Raw genomic sequence first — 22,246 nt, 5'->3', positions numbered from 1 at the left:
GCACACAGTCCTGCCACAGGGCACAGAAAATTAACTATATACCTAAATAAACGTATATCATTGGATATCATATCATATATAGTGGATAATAATTTGCTGTTTCTTTCACAGCTTTTATAGGGCCAGGAGGCCATATTAGGTCATATTTGAAGACTGAGGCTATGTTTAAATATAATATTACCCACGTGACTGATTTCGATCGTAAAAGGAGACAAGATCCGAAAATATAACAATGCACAAATGCTTTCCAAAAACATTACATATACCCTCTCATTCTCATAATCCGATAAGATAAGACCGGAGTTAGGGCGAAGGATCAGCGGCTTTACGTGATTTCCGGGGCGCGGAAATATTAACACAGTCAACTTCCTAGTAAGTTTCTTGAACCGGGACTTGTGGTTGGCCCCCTTGATGTTACTTCATTTTAAGCTATTCTAAATTTCAAAGGTTTTTATTAACACCGTTCGATAAATCCGTTCATAGTTGTTTTATATAAGTTGACACAATCCCGAAACCTAACGTATCGTATGGTATATTTAGGCAACTAAATACTTAGTTTGCGGTCCACGATACCATGACTAACAACGTGTTTGTGGCCCCTATAAAGAAAAGGTTAAGTATCGCTGCTCTAATAAAACAACGTTTTCTATTTACTTGACAGTAATGAAAATTTGTTTGTTCGTTATTCATATCCCTAAAATATTTAGAGAAGAGGCATACTAACATAGAAACAATTTTTTCATAAGGAGCCAATCAATATTTCGATTTAAATATTTTTAAATTAATATTATCGGTGGTTATGACAGATAAACAACATAAGGATTTTTTTCACATATATTATTCAAAAAAATTTACACAAAAGCACTAAGACATCCATTTAACCTTATTGTCTAAATAAATGAAAATTTAATCCGACACTCAACCACTTAATTAAAAGATATATTTTTTTCTAAAAATAATACTCATTCTCTTTTTAAAATCGGAAAGTAACTATGGCATTATAAACATAATACCTACCAAGCGACATTTTGAAATTTATTTAATCTAGAATAATCTATAAATTTAATTTTATTTCATCGCTAGAGAATCTATTTATTACAAAGGGTTTTATTTTACATAGTGCAATAAAGAATATTAATGTGTACAGTGGTTGAAAAATACTAATATAATTTACAAGTATTAAATCACACTTCTATTTTTTTTGCGACATTTTTTAATTTAGATAAACAAATAATTATTGGTTTAAAACCATTTTTTATGTTATCCTTTCACGGTTAAGTTTTTTACACATTGCAAGAGTATTTAAGTAGGTATAAGTAGTTAATTTTTTATCATTAAGTCAAATTGTAAATTATTAAATAAACTGCACAAATATTGCCGACATTTATAGTTCACAAGAAAATTGTGAAATATTGCGCTGGTATATTTAAAATACTTTGTACTTAATAATATTTTATTGTCGGCAATAAATTTGCAGTAAAACTAATGCGTCGTAAACTAAACAGCTTTGTGTTATGACTGTTAACAATATTAAGACATCGTTATTTTATTGTACAATATTTCAAGTAGCTTTTCAATGATTTGTACTTGAAAAACAGATTGTTTTACCTAAAACATTCCCTCAGTTATGATATAAATGACTGTAACTTGAATTGATTCTTTTATATTACATTTACACAAAAATGTAAGAATCAATTAAATATCTTAATAGGTTATTAATATTCATTGAATACATAACATACATAATTAGCAGTCATAACACAGTTAATTTCAATAATGGAGCTCTATACGAATTAAAAAAATATATTACTATCATTAATGGTCGAATGAGCTCACAATTTGCAAGGTCGACATTTACACCTTTCCAATCTATCAAAATTAGACTGCTTTAAATAAAAGTAATTGCAATCTGTCAATATAAAGAAGAACGTTAGGAAATACAACTCGTTTAAGACTTTAAATTGATATGTTGTTGTTAGCGTTATAGTTATTGCGTATTAGAAAATTAAAAAAAAATAAAGTACTCAAACGGGTTCTATTACAAATAAGTATACTTTTTGACAATATAGATAGAAAGACACATACTCTATTTTCAAGTACACGAAAAGGCAAGTCGATTAGAAGGCAAGTCACAGACCCTACTTTTGTCTCAAGTTCATTAACAATATAATGATTAACTATTATTATGTCATAAACATAAAAATAAAGTTTACTCTCTACATTAATTAATGTAGCCCAGTGGTCCATTCGTATATTAATGAATGATAACCAGCACCTTAAACTGTATAATTATTAAAATATAAAACAATAATTTAGACTAACAGCACTCTATGTAAAAATGTGTGACTCATCTCGTTCTCTACAAATAAAATTTAATTATGACTAGTCGTTATGAAATAAATTTGAGCATGGAAACAAGCGTACTATACGACCATGCGACTATAAAAATATTATAAAAACTTAAATACTTAAGTTGTAAATATAAATTACAGGTATCGTCACACGTTAAAATAAAAACCATTCGGTTCTAACTTGCGTAACACTAGCGCATGAACACTTTGAAGTATTGTTACAAAGGCCTCACGACCGGAGGAGCCTCACTTCACTCGATTACCACAACAGCGTCGTCGGGCGGGAGGCGTGCGGGACACTACGGTCTCGAGGCGCGTGCCGCCTCTTCGAGCGCCCTCACTTTAAGCTCACGCTCGCGCTGCTGCCGGAGAAAATCTTCATGGTGAGCCGGATGCAAGAAACCCCGCTCACGTTCTAGCAACAATTGTCGTTGTAATTGCTCATGAGCAGCAGCTTGCTGGGCCAGCTGCTCAGCGTATGGCCTGCCTAGCAGATCTGGATGTGGCAGTGGCCTATAAGGCGTGCCTGCACCTAGGCTTAATCCTAGTGCGTCCTGTTGGGCCTGAGCGGCTTGCTGTCCAGGATGTAGGTGTAAATGTGTATGTGAATGCGCATGAGTGTGAGCATGAGTGTGTGCATGATATTCCGGATTAATTCCTGCCATCTGCAACCGTACCATCGGATCTGCGGCTAACGCTAGTCTTTCAGCTGCCTCTAACTGTGCAGCTGCTACGCCTGGGTGTGGGTGATGTGGATGATGTGATGCACCCGATACTGGAACTGATTGAGGTGGGCCTCCTGCTCCCGCAGGTGGAATTCCAAGCCGTTCAAGTCGTTCTCTTTCTAATTGTGAAAGTGCTGCGGGGCCGTGTCCTGGTGGATATAATCCAAACTGTACAGGAATTGCTCCCTGTGGTGGCGGTGGTGGCATTCCATACCTTCTATGCATTTCAAGCCAGTGAGGATCTAGAGCACGCGGCCCGACATTATTTTTAAGTAGTTCTTCTTTTAATCGATCGTTTAATTCGCGTTCTCTTAACTCTCTTATTTCCCTGTCTCTTTTTTCTCTTTCAAGGTGTTCTAGTTCTAGTCGCTCTCTTGCGCCAGCGGCGCCATACATAGAACTTAATTGATACTGTAACATTGGATCCATGCAATGTCGAGGAATATTGCCTGGACTAAAACCTGCATGTGGCCGGGCATACTCTGATAATTGGCGTAAAGCTGGCGTGTCGGGATATCCAGGAGGACGAGGAAATCTGTCATACGGAGATGTTATCGTTTCAATAGCACCTCTCGAAGGCGGTTTTGTCTCGGGCTTTTCAGGAGTAGCTATTTTTCTGTGAGCTTGCTGAGCTATTTTCTCTCTTTCCTCTCTATCCCTTTCCGCTTGCTTTCTCAATCGTTCTTCTCTTTTGCGAGCAAGTTTAGACTCCGGAACTGGTTTAAATATAAGATCAGTACGTGTGCATGAATTGTAATCTCCGCGATTCCAATGTCTTAAAAATATTGCAGATTGTGATCTATGACATTCGGTATCTTCTATTTTAGGTTCAGGACTAGGGCCATGAGGTATATGTGCAGGACTGGGTATTTCCTCTTCTTCAGGTTGCGACTGTGTTTCGAGTTTTAGTTCGGGATTATCGTCTTGTATTTGTCGCTGTGGACCACGTAAGTGTGGATGACCATGCGGTAATTGATGAGGCGAACCCGATCTGTTATGCGAAGATTGTAACCCAGCTGCAGCTTGAGCGTGAAGTCGTAAACTTTCAATGGAACTTGGCCCAGGGCCAGGTTGTAAGCCTAGACTTAATCCTGGATGACCCATAGAAGGAGGTTGAATCATAAGATGATTTGGGTTTCCTGGTAACATTTTAGGGTGATGTCTCAGAAGCATTGAATCCGCAGGAGATAGCCGTTCTGGATGGTGAGCAAGATGATGCGAATGATGATGCGTATGGTTATTAACATTGACACTTGAAGAACTACTAGTTGTTTGCGACACACTGGCCGATAAATGAAGAGGAGAACTTGAATGTGAACTGGACTTTTGCTGTGTATTTATTTTATGCTGAATCGATTGTGATGAACTACTCGATGTAGAATGCGATATAGAAAGGGTATGGTTGGTGCCTCCTCCTACGTGGCTGGGTTGTTTTTCTGTACTAGTGTGGACTGCACTATGATGACTCGTTGAATGATGATGAGTCATAGTCGTTTCGTGCAACTGGTGTCTTTCTGTTGCATTTGGATTTCTTGGATCATCAGAACTTTCAGAAATTTCTCTAAGTGATCTTGTCGTTACTGATGAACTAGTGCTATGATGAGCACTTAGCATAGTAGTTGATTCTATAGTTGCTGGTTTTACTGGTTCATGTCTTCCTGGTGTACTTGAAGCTGGATGCATTTGCGGTATTGGGTGATGCTGTGGTATGGGACCATAAGGATAAGGGTAAGGCATAGAGTAACCGGGATGCGGGTGTGAATAGTAGGGATGCATAGCGTGTGCCGCTGCCGCAGCAGACAGTTGGAAAATGGAAGATGGATGAAGTAAATGGTGATGTGGATGATGAAGCGGTGAAGCAAACGGATGAGGCGGTCCATGCTGCTGAGAATGAATTATAGGACCAGACATCGTTGCTGGTATTGTAAGTGGTGTTGGGTTCATTAAATTCAGAGCCGAATGTGAGACAGGAGTATGTGGTTGAACAGGTGAAGCTGAAATCTGTCTTGGCTGAGAGGGGCTCGTCATATGTCTTGAAAAGGGTGATGTCGTAGCCGAAGGACGTGGATGGCCCGGCGTTCCATTATGACCTGGCTGACTTTTGATAGGTGTAGGTGTATGAGGACTCTTCACGGGCGGGGCAGTACTTCCTGTGTCTGATCCGCTACCTTGACTCGTTGATACAGGTGTTATATGTGGTTGATGTAAGAAATCTGGTTCTTTCTTAATACTTTCTATCCTCGGTCCAAGAAAAGCACTTGGCATATTTGAACTATCATTGTTAGGTGGTTGGCTTGGAGGTCGACTATTATTTTCGACGCTTGATTCTCTGTCCCTCTCAGAACTTAAATGCTGTGCAATCGCACTTCCAATAGGATAACCAGGCACTTTTACTTCTTTAAGTGACTGCAAGGGATCCGACACATTTTGTGTGGATAAATTAGCAGGCATATTATCTTGAACTTCCTGTTTAATTTTAAGATCTTGTGGCATAGAATCATTTTGGTTTGTTTGTTGAGAAATCAAATTTGAAGCAGAATGACTATGGGATGAAGGAACTTGTTGCATTAAAGGTGGTAAAGCAGTTGGCTTTTCTAAGCCTGGATGTCCTGGATGACCATATAAAGATGCTGGCATAAACCCATACGGCCCAACATTAGATCCACTCCCAACAGATATAAGAGGGCCTGGAGGTAAAAGTCCTGTCATGGATGGTTGGCTAAGAGGAGGTGGCATATTTTGACCAGATACTGGTGTATTAGGAGCCTCAGTTGATCTAACACCAAGATTTTCTGGTCTTGGTGGTTGAAATAATGGTTGTCTTAAATTAGTATTTTGACCATCATGTTTCGACATTGGCTGTGTTTTTAAATCAGTAGGTTGTTTATCTTCAGCATCCGATTCTTGAGATTTCATTTCTTGTGCATTAGCAGGTGAAATAGGTTCAGTGTTTGTAGTAACTGGATGTTCCATATGTGGTGGTGAAGAGGCGCGCGTATTTGTTGGTGAAGGACTAATCCTTTGCATAGACTCTAAGCGCGGTGTACTAGGTGAATCTACTTTGTTCGCAGTTGATATTGTAGCAGTAAATATTTCAGGAGTATTTTGATTTTTCATATCATTAGTTTCATCTCTGGGTTCTAACTTGATAACAGTTTTTAATGGGTTCATAAGAGGATTGTGTTTATTAGGATCACTGTTAAAATTGATACTGGATGGATATGAAAATGGTGGCATTCCACTGGCAAAATCTTTTGTATTTCTTATTATTGAATTATCTTTGGATAAGGCTGGATTGAATATATTACTTGAAACCCCTTCAATTTTAATATTGTGGTTAAGTTTTGGATTATACATATGATTGTCTTTGAGAAAATAGTTTGTATTTTCTAAGTTTAATGGTTTGCTAGATTGACTTAATGCATGTCCTGAAAAATTGTGTGCTAGTGGATCTTTTTGAAATTCTTCCTTTTGCAAATTAAGTGTTTGTTCTTCCATATCAATTTCTTCTTTTATTTTAATTTTTTCCATAACTTCTGTAGACATTGGTGTTACCTTAGGTATAATAAGTTCTGTTTTAGGAAATAGAGAATGAGTTCTTTGTTCCATATTTTCTAGATTTTTATTGGAATCAGTTTTTAAATCTAGCGCAGTTCTATCATCTTTTTCGGGCACTGCTTTATAAATTGGAGGTAAAAGATCTTTTTCTAATTTAATAGTAGATTCAGAATTAATTTCAGATTTAATTTGTGTTTCCATAGGCTTCTGAGCCAGGTCTGGTTCAGTTTCTTTATTTTGGTCAGTATTTTCTTTGTCAGTTTTATTAAAACTAAAGTCACATGCTTCTACTTCTTGTTCAGCACTTTCTGTTTCATCCATCGCTGGAAAACTATCATTAGTTAGGCTCTCTGATGGACTTTCTGGTGGTTCTGCGGCTTTCTTCTTCTTCATTTGTACATCACCATCCATAATTCCTTCAGGTTTTGTATCATCTGGTAGTCGTTTTTTAACTTTTGACACATCAACTTTACCATTTGCTACTTTCTTCTTATTTTCCTTGCTAAGAGGTGAGGACAATACCTTTTCTTGAATATTATTATTTGTACTCTGTGTAGTTTGTTTGTTAGTAGGTTTTTTAGATTTTGAGTCATTATCACTTTCATCTTGAACCTTTTTGCCATTTGGAGTAGTTTGTTCTTTTGATTTATTTCTAGTTCTCATTCTGCTTGGTGAATCTTCTGGATTATCAACTCTACCATTGTCAACTTTGGCAAGGTCACCTGCTTCTCTAGAGTCACTATCATCTTCAGAATTTTCATCTTCTGTAACTGAACTCATTTCCCCTGCCTCTTTAGGAATAGGTGATGGTCGAGAACCATTTGTATCTGGCACAGTGGGTGTAGCTTCAGGTGTTTGTTCTTTAGGTGTACCCGCACGGGAATTTCGTGTATTTCGAACACGTCTCAATGATGCTTGACGACGTCTTCTATGAGGTCTGTTGCTGCTAGCACCTGGAGTCTTTTTCCACAAATAATAAAATTCAACTAACTCAGCTGTATCCTTATGAGGAAGTAAATCCTTTTTAATCTTAAAGAAGTTCTTACCAAATTGACGAATACCCTTAACAAATCGTTTAGTTTCCTCCTCTGTCCATTTTTTTTCAATTCCTTTTGGGACGGGACATTTAACAAGTGCTTGCAGTGCCCTACCAGGATCATAACCTGAATCATGTAGGACGTCTAAAGCATTAATAGTAGTATCATCACGACTCGCTGCTACACAGCCATCATCAGGTGATCCTCCGTCACACATACCTGCAAACGCTGCCATAGAGCGTGCGGCCCTCAAGTACATAACCAGATCTCTGTCCGTAGCCTGAGCTGGCAACCATCGCAATTCTTCACCACCAGAACACGGTTCGTCAGAACCGAGAGGACCGTTTGTACGTATATCAGGAAGACAAGCGTAAATATCTTTATCTTTTACAGGTTGAGTCGGTGTCACTTGAATGTCCCCTTGATTTTGGGCCATGGTATTGATAAATTATTTACACTGGGTTATAATCTTTCACTCACATAATATAAACACTGAAACGTTTACATAGTGTTTTGTGTAAATTTTATATAAACGCACACTATAGTTCAACTTTAGAAGTATCATTGATGGTTCGTAAAACAGTAAGTATGCCAATATACATAATTATTACTCCTAATGGCCACCATTACAGGATGCATTGTGCTTCAATTTATTGACACTTACGATACACATTTATAATAAGAATCAAAGTCACTTATTCACTTCATAAAAATACTTGCAAAATTTTTGTTCTTTCTTATATTTCACCAATAATTTAGCAAATGCTATCTACATGCTACCCTTTTGTTTAGCTTCACCTTTCTTTGGCTCTTGCCATAGACAAATTAATATCTATAAAATGGCTGCCACGATATAACTTTTTCATATAAGTTCCATTATACATGGCTGTTTTTCTATAAGTTATTAATTTTTATGTTCCTTATATTATTATTTTGTATGTTATGCATCTTAAATAACATTTTTGGTGATTTATTTTAAATAGGAATAGAAAATGCATTAGATTTTTTGTGGATTTTTATGATAGTATACTTTTATTGAAATAAAAATTCTCTATAACGTAAAATGAAATTTCAATAAAAAAATACTGACCTGAAAAACAATAGTTATTTATTGAAAATATATAGGTAAATTTTAGTATATTATTGTTTAATTTTATAGCAAAAATCAATATTTAGAGGACCCAATTGAAATTTAGGTTTATTACCATTTACATTAATGCTCTATGGGTCGTCGGTCTTATTGAGTGTTTTTTATTGATTACTATCTGTTACATATTTGTTTTTTGACAGCGTTGTTGATGTGCTAAAGTATTTCGAATTTTAGCTGTGTTTGATGTCTTCTGATATACCATTTTACATATTTGAAAATTCGCGAGTTTCCATTTATTGAAATACTGCTTATAGTTTACTACTAATATTAATAGTATTTTTGTCAACATAGTCTAGTTATATATAAGTACTTTAAATGGCCTCTGACGAGTCGGACGATGAACCTCTCTCCGTTTTGGCGGCGGCTAAAAAGTCAAATCCAGAAAGTTTTGAAGAACAATATTTTGAAAGCAGTGATGAAGAACCTAAAAAAAAGAAAAAGAGAGACACACCTTATAAAAAATTAGGTGTGACCATAAAAATTAAAAAAATAAATACGGTCATTCCACCGGCAGTGATTGCTAGACCTTTGGACGTATGGCTCTACCTCAAAGATTTAAATCCAACTGGCCCTTATAGCTGCCTGCTATGCTCGGACTGGTTCATAAATAGATCTAAAATGATAATGCATTATTCTTTGAATCACAAAAAAGATTTTTGTGGAATTTGCAGGTAAAAGAAACTACATTTCTTCGGCTTACTGCAAGAAATCGTAAAGTGCAAAAAACACTAAGTATTTCATATTTAAAGTACAAAGATAAGTGTGCATATCATAAAAATCATATAGATATTAATTAATCTCTGTTAGCAACATATTTAATGATTTTTTTTGATAAATTCTTGCAGTAAATGGACAATTAATATAATATTACATGAAATGGATGTCTTTTATTACCATGAATATTGTTTGTTTCAGATACTTCGTACCAGACAGAGAAACTTGGTGGAATCATGAGAAGTTTCACACTCCATGGCCATGTTCTCAATGTGTTGAGACGTTCCCGACTGAAGTTATTTTACGCAAGCACCTTAACACTGTGCACAATTTAGTCCATTGCCGTTTGTGTCACTTCAGAGTAACTGCCGATGATCACTACAATTCACACTTATTTCAGAAACACAATGTAACAAATATATCTTCCAAGAATGAGGAGCTACTCTGGGAACTTGACTATGAGGGAGCTGATAAATTTCTATGTTTACTTTGTTCTAAATCTGATAATTCATTATCAAACTTCTTTGGACATTATATGGGCTACCATCATTTCACTCTTAAATGTTTGACGACAATTGTTGCTGGAAAAGACACACCATTCTCGGTAAATGGAGCTGAAGTCAGCGACCGTTTTATTGATGAACAGCTTAAAGGACATGTGAGGCTTGGATATGTTGATTTGGAACCAAAGAATTTTTATAAAAATCCAATAGTTGAATCCTTTGTGGAAGAACCCTGTAATGAAAGTAAAAGTTCAACAGCTGTTTTACCAGAAATCAAACAAGAGAGTGTTAGTGATACGGAGGACCCAAAGAGGGAAAGGGACAATGAAATGAGTGAAAAAGATGAACAGAGTCAAAATGATGAAACAATAGATTATAAGGGTGATGAAGATTTTGATATCACATTGACAGAATTAATAGTATTAGAGAAATGTTATTTTAACTATATCAAGAAGACTCTTGTTGATATTAATTCAAACCAAATGCCCGAAACATCTCATATAGATTATGAAAAAGCTAAATCAGATATAATTATGGATGTGGAATGCTCTCTATGTAAAACAAAACTTGAAACAGCACTAACCTTAACTACACACATGAATAAAATACACAGTATTAAAACAGTGCCTGTATTTTCTTGTAGAGTTTGCGCGACAACATTTGATACTCATAATGAACTGTCAAATCATATAACAGAAGAATTGGCCGATTTTGATGATTTATGGATATGTCAATTCTGTGATAAAGAATTTGACAACCGAGAGGCAACAAGGGCGCATTTAACAGAACACTGGAATGTCTTAGATTATGATAATTGCTTCAGTCCACATTTAGGTTTTAAATGCAAATATTGCCCCACTTTATTTTGGAATGAACCAGACAGAGAAACACATCAGATAAGAGTACATTTTAATAAATATAAAGAACAGTTTTACAAGTGTGAAAGTTGTTCACAAACATTTGGTGATAAGGTTGGTATAAAACTTATTTTGCTTAAAACAATTATTATCTCATATGTTATGAGCCACCAAACAGCAATACTTTTTGTTGCTGTGTTCCGGTTTGAATACAAGGACAAGGGACATAACTTATAGTATACAAGGATAAGGGACATATCTTAGTTCCCAAGGTCGGTTGTGCATTGGTGATGTAAAGGAAGCTTAAGATTTCTTACTACTGCCATCTGGTGGCCCAATTGGCACAAAAAAAAAGATAAACAAACCATTTGCTAACTTTTTTGGATGCCATTTTATTGGATATTTTTTATTTTACCAGTCGATTTCAAAAAGTAGTAGCGATGAAAACAAAAAAGTTAGGTAAAGGTAAAAATTATGTTAAAAATCAATCAATCAACAGCCAATCGTTGTCCACTGCTGAACATAGGCCTCTCCCAAGGTGCGCCAAAGCTCCCTGTCCTCCGCCTTCCGCATCCAGTTGGTGCCCGCCACCTTCTTAAGGTCGTCGGTCCACCTGGCTGGAGGGCGCCCTACGCTGCGCTTGCCGATTCGCGGTCTCCACTCTAGGACTCGTCTGCTCCAACGGTCATCGGTCCTACGACATACGTGACCAGCCCACTGCCACTTCAGCCTGCTAATTTTGCAAGCTATGTCGGTGACTCCGGTTCTTTTCCGGATAATCTCTTTTATTATTATTTCTGATCTTATCCTTCAAAGATACTCCGAGCATAGCTCGCTCCATAGCACGCTGAGCGACTGAATTTGTGGACTAGTCCCGCAGTTAGTGTCCACGTTTCGGCATCGTATGTCATGGCAGGTAAGACGCATTGGTTGAAGACTTTCGTCTTCAAACATTGCGGTATAGACGACTTGAGGACTTGACGAAGGTTGCCAAATGCTGCCCATCCCAAGCGAATTCTTCGATCGGCTTCCTTCTCGAAGTTGTTCCTACCGACTTGTATTATCTGTCCTAGGTAGGTATATTCACTAACAACTTCGAGAGGTTTCCCCTCGACGTATATCGGTCCCGGCACGACATGCCTATTGAACATGACCTTGGTCTTGTCCAAGTTTATACCGAGACCGACACACCGGGAAGACTCGCCTAGGCTACGCAGCATTTCGGTGAGTTGTTCCAGCGACTCTGCTATGATGACGATTGATTGATGATGATTATGTTAGTAATTAGTATAATATTCCAAATTTAACAAAAACTTAAAAGTTCAAGGTTAAAGTTGTTTATGCAGGTTTTCCTTTGATTAAAAGAGACATAGTCCTAATAAATAATATCTGAATATCATCTGTTTCAGTATAATATGAACAAAAATTTGATACATGTTTCTTTAAATTTGGTTTGTAGTACATTATAAAATCAATAAATGATAATATGTTTTTGATTTAAGGTTTGGTACATACATCATTTTTTAGAAAAACACTTTGAGCAGGAAGCCCCCACTAGTTCGTATTTGCTCAAGTGCTGTTTATGCTGCATCGTACTGTCCGGTGTTGATGAAATGAGAAGTCACTTTGAAGAGACACACCCTGAACTTAGGAAATTGTATTGTTCACTTGATTCTTGCATGTATAAGCCTCTAAGTCATCGCAAGTCATTCAAATTACATGTTAAGGTATATATTTTATAACACTGACTTAATGTTCAGCTGCATAAGGCTTGTAATTAACCATATTGGTTGGTGTTTATAGTTAACGCTTCGCTCATAAGGCTTGTGTGAATTTACATAGCCTACAGACTTCTTATTGAATATAGAATATTATATGCAGAAAAAATCTTCTAAATAGCTGCTAGTTCCTGAAATTAGTATAATCAATAATAATTAACAGTAATATAATTAAGAACACTGTCCTATTAATAAACTTTGATTTTATAAAAGAATTACTTATTACTAATAAGAGGTTGCTTTAATTAAAGACAGAAAAAAAAGGTAAAAATGTTGATAATTTATATTAATACAACATAGGATTTTGTATTCCAATTTACCTTAGTTACTTACTTGAGCTTAGAATTGATATGGAAAATTCAGAAATTTCCAATACTAGATAAATTATTTATAAGAAGACTGTTTTTCTATTATAGATGATCCATGGCCCATCCTCCAGATCGGATAAACCAGTCAATTGTAATATCTGTCAAAGAGAATTTGGCAGCGCTCGTGCCTGCGGTACACATATGGCTCAAGTGCATGGTCCTGGAAAATTCAAATGTAAACTGTGCAGGGAAGTACTACAGACTATGGATGAAAGGTAGTTTGTATTTGTGTTCTTTACAATTATTTGTTTTTCCTTTATCATTTTTAATAATTAATGATTACAGTGATTTTGATTAAATAAATGTCCACTTGGTCAAATTTTTTCCACGTCGGCCATTTTAATAGATTTGTATTCAGCATATATAATAATTATATTGCACAAGTGTGCTGTGTGCTGCTCAAACTAAGGTGCACTCTTGTCCAATGATGGCAACCCAATGTGATTGAAGTAACAGCTATCTCATATTAAGTCACTAGACCAAAAATCCAGTTAACAATAGCATTACTTACATTGAAATATACTAAAAAGAATTATAAATAATTCCTTTATTCAAGTTAAAAAGACTCCTTGAAAGAGCTTATGTTAATAATAAAAATATATATATATTAATAATATTAAAAGTCTCGCTGAAACCATGGTTACACAGCACACAGCTATGGTCTATAACCAATTAAATAGTTATAAAATATGTTTAGCATTAAAATGTTTTTTTTTAAGAAAACTGCATTATCTTCTTCGTCACCCGGGTCGCCATCCGTTCGAGTGCTCTGAATGCGGCAAGTCATTCCAGTACAAGTCATCTTTGTACATGCACAAACAGGACCATATGCCTAACAAACAGAACTACACCTGTAGCTACTGTGGGAAAGTGTTCGCGGTGAGCATTCATATCATACTACTAAAAATTTTCAATAAGTACATAAAAAGTTATGGTGACAACTGCTGCTTTATTTTAGCTATAACAACAAGAAAGTGTGAAATTGAAAATTTCATCCGAGACACGCAAGCTGCCTCACGATGTTTTACTTCAATGCTTAGTACCTGTGCATAATTTGTGCTTTAAAGCAAATATGTTTTAACCCAATTGTTAAATTTCCAGTGATGTTGTCTTTGCTGTCTGTGAAATTTGAACAAGTGATCATCAGTGTTTGATTAAATAAAATAATCGGTTTCCAGAAAAAGGACTCGTACCGCGAGCACGTTCAGATCCACGAAGGTCCGCGCCACGCGTGCTCGTACTGCCCCATGCGCTTCGTGCAGCGCTCCAACATGCTGCGCCACGAGCGGCGCCACACGGGCGAGCGCCCGTACCGCTGCGCGCACTGCCCGCGGGCCTTCGCCGACAAGGGCGCCTGCACGGCGCACACCAGGTAGCGTGGCTACAGGCTTCAGGGTAGCTGATATGGCTAGTGACGTCAGCTTGAGATTAGCCGTTACATAATACCTTCCATACTTCGCACAAGACACACGTAATGGATAGTCTCCATTTATATTAGTAAAAAAAGCTTTGAAAATATACATAAAGCTTAAGGAGTGAGTGTGAAAATTTTCCTTGAGGATCATACATGTGCATTTACAGTACAGTGTAAGCACTTGTTGAATGTCTCTATTGCCTACATATATTCATATTGTACTCACATCACATACTACAATGCCATATGCGTTTGCGCTATGTTACACTGGCCAAGCACTATTATTAAGCAGATGGCATAATCCACATTTATTACGTACACAGTACTAGCTTCAAGCTTGGATCTTTGAGATTTTAGAAGTTAAATTTTGGTAATATATATTTTTTTTAATCCTATAATTAAAGCTATAAATTAGTTTTTTAATTGTATTTTTAACAGCTCAAGTTAATCTTCATATTTAGAATACATTTTTTAATAATAGTTGCAATGTAACGTAAATCCAAAATATTTTATTCCAGAACACATTCAAGAGACACATCATATGCATGTTTATATTGTGGGCAGACGTTCGTACAGAAGTCTAAACTGACATACCATATTCGGAAACACACTGGAGAAAGTAAGCTGTTTGTATAAATAATATTTCATATTTAATTTATTTTGATTGATTTTGAAGCAGAGGTGACCTAGTGGTTAGAACGCGTGAATCTTAACCGACGATCGTGTGTTCAAACCCGGGCAAGCACCACTGAATTTTCATGTGCTTAATTTGTGATAATAATTCATCTCGTGCTTGATGGTGAAGGAAAACATCGTGAGAAAACCTGCATGTGTCTAATTTCATTGAAATTATGACACATGTGTATTCTACAACCAGTATTGGAGCAGCGTGGTGGAATAGGCTCCAAACCTTCTTCTTAAAAAGGGAGAGGAGGCCTTAGCCCAGCAGTGGGACATTAACAGGCTGTTACTGCTACTGCTGCTGCTACTACTGCTAATTTATTTTATAACTAATGAAATTTTATATTTAATTTCAGATCTGGAGTCATGTACGGTCTGCTCAAAGCTATTTACAAGTGCGTGTTCGTTAAGAGAACATATGAAAACACACATTGAGAAGAGGCAAATCGTCAAATGTCCTCTTTGTGGTAAAGTCATTTTATAAGTAAAAATATTCTTTTTCTATTTTGTATTCGTACCTTTGTAGAAATAACTTGATAAAATTATAATAAAATAATTAATTAATGTAAAGAAACCAGCAGCTATTGTAATGCTATTATTTATTATATAATATTGAACTGTTGGGTCTTCCTCGTTTCTGTAGTGCCTTAGAAATGTTTGCACAAGCACGGACACATGATTTCTATGCGATCATAAGGAAAAGATCTGCATCCTTGATACATAGAATCAGAGACAGTTCCAACACTATCCTAAGGATTATTGCAAATGATATGAATGGCTATATGATGAGGGGATAATCCAGAAGTCTATGTAATACTCTGGTTCATGTGCCTCATACACGATCAATGTAATTTTTTATTTTATCTCAATATTATTTGCTCTTTTTTATGTCAATTAATTAGCTCATTATTCATTCTTATATATTTTAATTATTATTATTTTTGTAATTGTGATGCGAGTGTGATTGTGATTTTAATTATTAATGTATGTTATGTAATGTTATGTTTAATTATCATGTACCAGAAGTATAGGCCTTGTTGCCTGAAGAAAAAAGGATATTATTGTTATTATTTTATGTAACTTAAAAGAAGCGGGCGAGTAATATGATTAAGATCTAAGTTCATAACAATGTATTAATTGCAGATAAAGGCTATCAGGACGAGCGCTACATGTTACGTCACCTGCGCACGTCACACACGCGCTCGCAGTTCTCGTGCCCGATCTGCCACAAGCTGCTGACGAGCGCCGCCGGCCTTCGCCATCACGTCATCACGCACAGCCCACTTAACACATTCCGAGTATGTATAGCACACTGCATAAGTAAGGCCGCTTACACCAAACATACAGCACTGTACTGTACAATAAATTCTCCAAACAATCAATCAATCAACAGCCAATCGTTGTCCACTGCTGAACATAGGCCTCTCCCAAGGTGCGCCAAGGCTTTCTCGTAGTCCACAAATGCCATACACAGCGGCTGATTGTACTCTTCGGTCTTCTGCACAATCTGCCGAACAGTATGGATGTGGTCCACGGTGCTGTAGCCTGATCGAAAGCCGGCTTGCTCTGGGGGCTGGAACTCGTCAAGTCGTCTAGCGAGACGGTTCGTGACGACTCTTGAGAACAGCTTATACACGTGACTCAGGAGGGAGATTGGTCTGTAGTTTTTCAAGAGGGTTTTATCACCTTTCTTGAAAAACAGTACCACCTCACTCCCGCTCCACGTTTCCGGGGTCTTGCCATGTTGGATGACGGAATTAAAGAGGCTTGCTAGCTCTTTCAGGACCGGAGTCCCGCCTGCCTTAAGCAACTCTGTTGTGATTCCGTCATCTCCCGGAGCTTTGTTGTTTTTAAGCTGTTCTAGAGCCGCCCTAATCTCGCCTTGGTCAACGACCGGGAGCTCCTCGGAGTAATGGCGCATAAGAGGGGCGCGCTGGTCATCAATACAGATTCCCACGGGTTTATCCGATATTGAAGAGAACAACTGCCCATAAAACCTCTCTACTTCTCCGACAATCTCAGGCCTAGAGGTAACGACCCCACCATTTTCAGTTTTAAGTTTTGTCAGACGCGGCCTCGCAAACTTGCGAGCGAACACTTTCGATCCCCGATTTTGCTCAATCGCAGCCTTGATGGCACGGGTATTGGAGCGTCGGAGATCGCGTCGCGTCAGCGTTTTTATTGTTCGATTTAAGGCCTTATCTGACAAAAACGATGGTAGTTCTCGTCGTTTTCTCATGAGCTCGAGTGTCTCAGCAGAGAGTTTTGGTGCGTTGTCTCTTCTCTGTGGCGGAAAACACTTGCGGGATGTGTTTTGCAGTATTTTGACCAGCGTGTCGGTTTTCTCATCAATGCTGCTTACGATTTCCAACGCGGTGAATTGATTTTGAAGTTCCATTTGGAACCTTTCGGAGCCTTGAGCAGCTTGGAGCATGGTAGGTCGGAGAGTAGACCTCATCATTCTCGATCTTTCGGCTTTTAAGTAGATATTTAGAGTGCCTCGAACCAAGCGGTGATCACTTCTGGTATTAAACCTGTTGATCACTGAAACATCTCTAAATATGTGCCTTTTATTCGAAATGATAAAGTTCATCTCGTTCCTTGTCACGTTATCGGGGCTTCGCCAGGTCCACCTCCTCTGAGGCTTCTTTTGAAAGAAAGAATTCATCAAAAAGAGCAATTCTCCAAACGTAGCACAATAAATAACCTTCACTTCAATTGATGACACATTATCCACTTTACATTCGAGATGAATTTTTATTCGAGAAATAAGAAAACTATAAAAAGATATTTTTTGGGCTAAATCAATAATATTCTCGGTTGTTTTAGTGTGCGCAATTTAAAAATGTCTAAATATTTCTGTAATTTAGGAGACACTTGATTTGTATAAGGTCATGTTTAAAGACTCAATTGTATTTATTAGTGTACTTCTTGTTGGTGTTGATATAATAATAAATAAATACATATTTTCTTATATATTCAAACTGCTATTCTTTTTCTAGTGCAAATGTTGCCCTAAATCCTATGCAGTCAAGAGAACCATCATCAAGCACTTGCGAAAACGTCACGGCTTAAAGGGTACAGAAATCAATATAAAAGATTATTTCACCCGATTAGAACCTAGAGAGTGTAAATTGAATCTGGACGAATCAACTATGAACAGCATTTTCGGACCACCTAAGAAGAAGGTACCAGATATATTGATTGGAGATTTTGTAACATTCTCTAAGAAGTTGACATTTGCCCAAAATGCAGCAAGTAAAGAGTCTGATGATGATTCTGAAGATGAAGAAGAAAACAACGATACTAAAGACAGTGGGCCGACAGATAAGGAAAGCGATAATGATGAAAAACCAGAGATAACTGTTATAAAACAGGAAGCTCCAACGGTAGATGAAGAATTAGAACCTACAGACTTTGTCAGCGTTAAAATTGAACCAATAGATGAGGAACCCACGGAATAGCTTATAATATTCTTAAATGACATCAATTCCATTGCGCACAAAGCAATTTGGCAACTCCTTTCTTTGTCGCACTACCAAAAAATGGAATTCCTTACCAGCTCACGTGTTCCCCTCCTCTTACAACCCGGGTTCCTTCAAACGAGATGTGAAGATATCTTGCGGGCCGGCAAGGCGGGGACGGCTAGTACAGAACATTCTTCCCGACTGTACTGGCCGTCGTCGCGTTTGGACTCTACTACCACTTACCATCAGGTGGAGTAGAGTCATCCCGGGGCATATAAAAAAAAAAGTTTAATACTTAAACAGCTTATAAAATTTGTTTTAATTGTACCTTTTAGATAGACAAGCTACAGTTTATTTAAAAAAAAATCATAGATTGTAAGTTATTCAATATTTAATGTGTTTAAAAGTCTTAACACCACACATTTCTGTACTATGTAAGCACAAAAAAAATGAAACTATAGATTAATAATTAAATGTAATTTATTAAACATATATATTGTTTACATAGAACATGTTATAGGTTAGTTTTGAGTTGAGCAGCAGAAAGATCATCTTGTTTAATGGTGTATTAACTCTGTAGTTTTTTGTACATATATTTGAACATGCGCATTCCAAATAACGGTGTCGTTCTCGTTTGTACTTCGATTTATAAATAAATATATAGTGTACAAAGAGTATTATTAAAAGATCTTTATCATCGTTGGTTTTTATATTTCCTATACCTATCGCCACTTTAACAATGATTATTATGTCAAGGGATATGCCTTATTATATTCAATTTATAAAACGGATTTGTACGTTTCCTGTTATCAGTGCTAACTATATTTATCAGTTATTAAACGAGTATTTGTAACTTAACTACAAACAGGCACAGCTGGTATTCTTAAAATTTTATTTCTGAAGTAGTGTTTGTTGGTGATATTAAATTGTAATTATTAATTTCTAGTAACTAACAATTACATATATAATTTAATGTAGTTTAACAAATTAAATGAATACTACCCATTTCATACCATACAAACTTACCAAGGCATGAACTTAAATGGTTAATAATTTAGAAGCTTGAACGTAGCCGTAATATTATAATCAAGCAATCAGCTGTATTGCGTCATTTTGACAATTTCAATAATGTTTAAACTGAGTGAATTAGACTTTGAACTTGCGGATTATTCTCAATAACTATACATTTTTTTTGTATTAACTTATAAGTTAAGATAATAAAATGAAATGAGTTAAGCGCGTTAAAATATTTTTGATTAATATATATTTTTGTTTATTGAATTTAAAATGTATAAACCAGCGGTAACTGTGAAACGAATCGATGTTTTGATTCGTATTTTGAACGGTCGTAAAACGATATTATCCTCTAATTTTGTCCGAGCATATTCTTCTGAAGGTAAAATTATGATAGGAAATGTAAGCAAAGAAATCACGAAACCCCATAAGCTTCAATACGTTCCTCGAAAATATCGTAAGTTTTGAATGTTTACTATATTTATAACCTGAAAAAGTTTATAACATTGGTATATCCAATTATTATACTTCAAAGGAAAATTATGAGTAACTAATTGACATTGAACCTACAAAAAATGATTATAATATGAGTATAGTGATATAAAAAGGAATATACTTCAGTAAAATAAGATTTTTATAATTTTTTTTTTGTTTTAGTTATAACTGAAGATTTAGAATTAAAGTCATTATCACAAAGCACTCTCCGCAATTTAAGATGGATGATGCAAAAGGATATTTTAGGCCAGGATATGTTTTTATTAGGAAGGCCTGGACCGAGTCGGTAAGTCTAATTCCAAATCAACTAAAATCCTGTTACGTAAATAATTATAAAGTAATCAGGCACAAGACTAACCCTTGTATACCCTATATCTATTTATTATTTTGAAATAAACATAAGTTCAATATAATACATATATTATATGTTTATTCAAAAATTTATACCTAACTAAAATTTAATTATTTCAAATTTAAGTATTTTTAATCTATAAAATGTGTTTAGCTCCAAAATAATAGTTAACAAAACATCACCACTGATATGTTAGTTTATAATTCATGCTTTAAAATAAAAATTATATTACAGGAGAAAAGTGGCATTACAGTATTTGGAGTTGACGCAAAGGGAATTAGAATATGTTGCTTTATCAAGGGATACAACGGAAGCCGATCTTAAGCAGCGAAGAGAGATCCAAAGTTCTACAGCAAAATATTTTGATCAGGTAAAATATTTGATGCATCGCATAGAGAGCTAATTAGATATATTATATGCTGGTGGTAGGGCTTTGTGCAAGCTTGTCTGAGTCGGTACCACCCACTCATCAGACATTCTACTGCAAAACAGCAGTACTGTTGTGTTCCAGTTTGAAGGGTGAATGAGCCAGTGTGATACAAGAGACATAACATCTTAGTTCTCAGGGTTGGTGGCGCATTGACGATGTAAGTGATGATTAACATTTCTTACAATGCCAATGTCTATGGGTGTTGGTGATCATTTACCATCAGGTGGCCCATATGTTCATCCGCATAACTATATTATAAAAATATAAATATTTCTAAACTCGATCAGGTCTTTCGTTTCATTTGCTAATAATATTTATCAAATATCAGAAAGATATAGTAGTAAATACATATTTGTAAGATATTATTAACATTCAACTATAGTTAGACTAAGATAACAATAATTTCATGAGGCTATAAATAATTATAAAGTAATCAGGCACAAGACTAACCCTTGTATACCCTATTTGTATTTTTTATTTTGAAATAAAATAATAATAAATTAACAAAACATCACCACTGATATGTTAGTTTGTAATTAATGCTTTAAATTAACAATTATATTACAGGAGAAAAGTGGCATTACAGTATTTGGAGTTATATATAATGTATATATTACAGAATTTAATATAATCGATAGATAGAATACAAATTGTTAATATGATGCAGTTATTAAAATGGACATAAGATTAATGTCTGCATAATTGAATATAATTAGATATATATAATATAAAGAATTAATTATTCTATATACCAAATTTCATCAAAATCAGTTCAGTGTTTTGGTTGTGAAAGTGTATCTGACATACAGACAGAGTTACTTTCGCATTTTTAATATTAGAATGGATTTTAGTGCAAAAATATTCATTAATTTTGTTAATCGAAAAAAATAATAATTTAAATGTATATTTATGTATATTCCAAACAAAATACAAATAGTTTTACTATTATATCATGATATATATTATTTAATTATTTCCTAGAGTGCAGTACGCGCGGCGATTGAGGGTCGTGTCCTTTTAATAGAGGGCATCGAAAAAGCGGAAAGAAACGTGTTGCCAGTGTTAAATAATCTTCTAGAAAATAGAGAAATGCATTTAGAAGATGGAAGATTTTTAATACCAGCTTCAAGATACGATAAATTGTTACAAGTAAGTTAAAATGAAAACTATGTTTTAAAATTATTTATTATTATTGTTAGATTTAATGATTTCACAATATTATGTTATAATCTCAGCAGAAATATAAGTTTTAGTCTTGTATTATAAATATATGGTATATATAAGTATATATACAGGTGGTTACAATGTATGAATCGTAACTGATGATCGCGGGTTCAATGCAGGCAAACACT

General features: G+C 35.7%; 3 protein-coding genes across 3 annotated transcripts in view; 2 read left to right on the top strand and 1 right to left on the bottom strand.

Moving 5' to 3' along the window:
• Positions 1 to 820: 820 nt before the first annotated feature.
• LOC126773582 (arginine-glutamic acid dipeptide repeats protein) lies at positions 821 to 8,476 on the bottom strand. The gene has a single exon (XM_050494546.1). The coding sequence runs from the start codon at positions 8,105 to 8,107 to the stop codon at positions 2,651 to 2,653; it is 5,457 nt and encodes a 1,818-aa protein (XP_050350503.1). The 5' UTR covers positions 8,108 to 8,476; the 3' UTR covers positions 821 to 2,650.
• A 482-nt stretch (positions 8,477 to 8,958) lies between these two features.
• On the top strand, positions 8,959 to 19,257 carry LOC126773587 (zinc finger protein 33A-like). The gene is made up of 10 exons (XM_050494554.1): positions 8,959 to 9,492; positions 9,737 to 11,009; positions 12,398 to 12,622; positions 13,090 to 13,256; positions 13,761 to 13,920; positions 14,220 to 14,413; positions 14,974 to 15,074; positions 15,493 to 15,603; positions 16,280 to 16,434; positions 18,139 to 19,257. Exons 1-10 carry the CDS (start codon positions 9,137 to 9,139, stop codon positions 18,598 to 18,600), a joined length of 3,204 nt encoding a protein of 1,067 aa, XP_050350511.1. The 5' UTR covers positions 8,959 to 9,136; the 3' UTR covers positions 18,601 to 19,257.
• Positions 19,258 to 19,753: 496 nt separating this feature from the next.
• LOC126773583 (von Willebrand factor A domain-containing protein 8) overlaps positions 19,754 to 22,246 on the top strand; it is a 28,518-nt gene continuing 26,025 nt past the window's right edge. Inside the window, exons 1-4 of the mRNA XM_050494547.1 lie at positions 19,754 to 20,074; positions 20,275 to 20,398; positions 20,699 to 20,834; positions 21,876 to 22,043. Coding sequence (XP_050350504.1) covers positions 19,891 to 20,074; positions 20,275 to 20,398; positions 20,699 to 20,834; positions 21,876 to 22,043 — 612 coding nt within the window. The 5' untranslated portion in view covers positions 19,754 to 19,890. The remainder of the gene's footprint in view (positions 20,075 to 20,274; positions 20,399 to 20,698; positions 20,835 to 21,875; positions 22,044 to 22,246) is intronic.

The sequence above is a fragment of the Nymphalis io genome, chromosome 15 (assembly GCF_905147045.1).
Source record: "Nymphalis io chromosome 15, ilAglIoxx1.1, whole genome shotgun sequence".
Taxonomy (NCBI): domain Eukaryota; kingdom Metazoa; phylum Arthropoda; class Insecta; order Lepidoptera; family Nymphalidae; genus Nymphalis; species Nymphalis io.
Note: the sequence above shows the minus strand (reverse complement) of the source record. Positions and strands in the feature narration are given on the sequence as shown.

What these genes read in the sequence shown, in the direction of transcription:
- LOC126773582 (XM_050494546.1), bottom strand. Translation starts at nt 8,107, where the DNA reads ATGGCCCAAAATCAAGGGGACATTCAAGTGACACCGACTCAACCTGTA.
- LOC126773587 (XM_050494554.1), top strand. Translation starts at nt 9,137, where the DNA reads ATGGCCTCTGACGAGTCGGACGATGAACCTCTCTCCGTTTTGGCGGCG. An exon ending in CATTCAAATTACATGTTAAG is followed by an intron (nt 12,623 to 13,089) that starts GTATATATTTTA and finishes TTTCTATTATAG; the next exon opens with ATGATCCATGGCCCATCCTC. An exon ending in TCGGAAACACACTGGAGAAA is followed by an intron (nt 15,075 to 15,492) that starts GTAAGCTGTTTG and finishes ATTTAATTTCAG; the next exon opens with ATCTGGAGTCATGTACGGTC.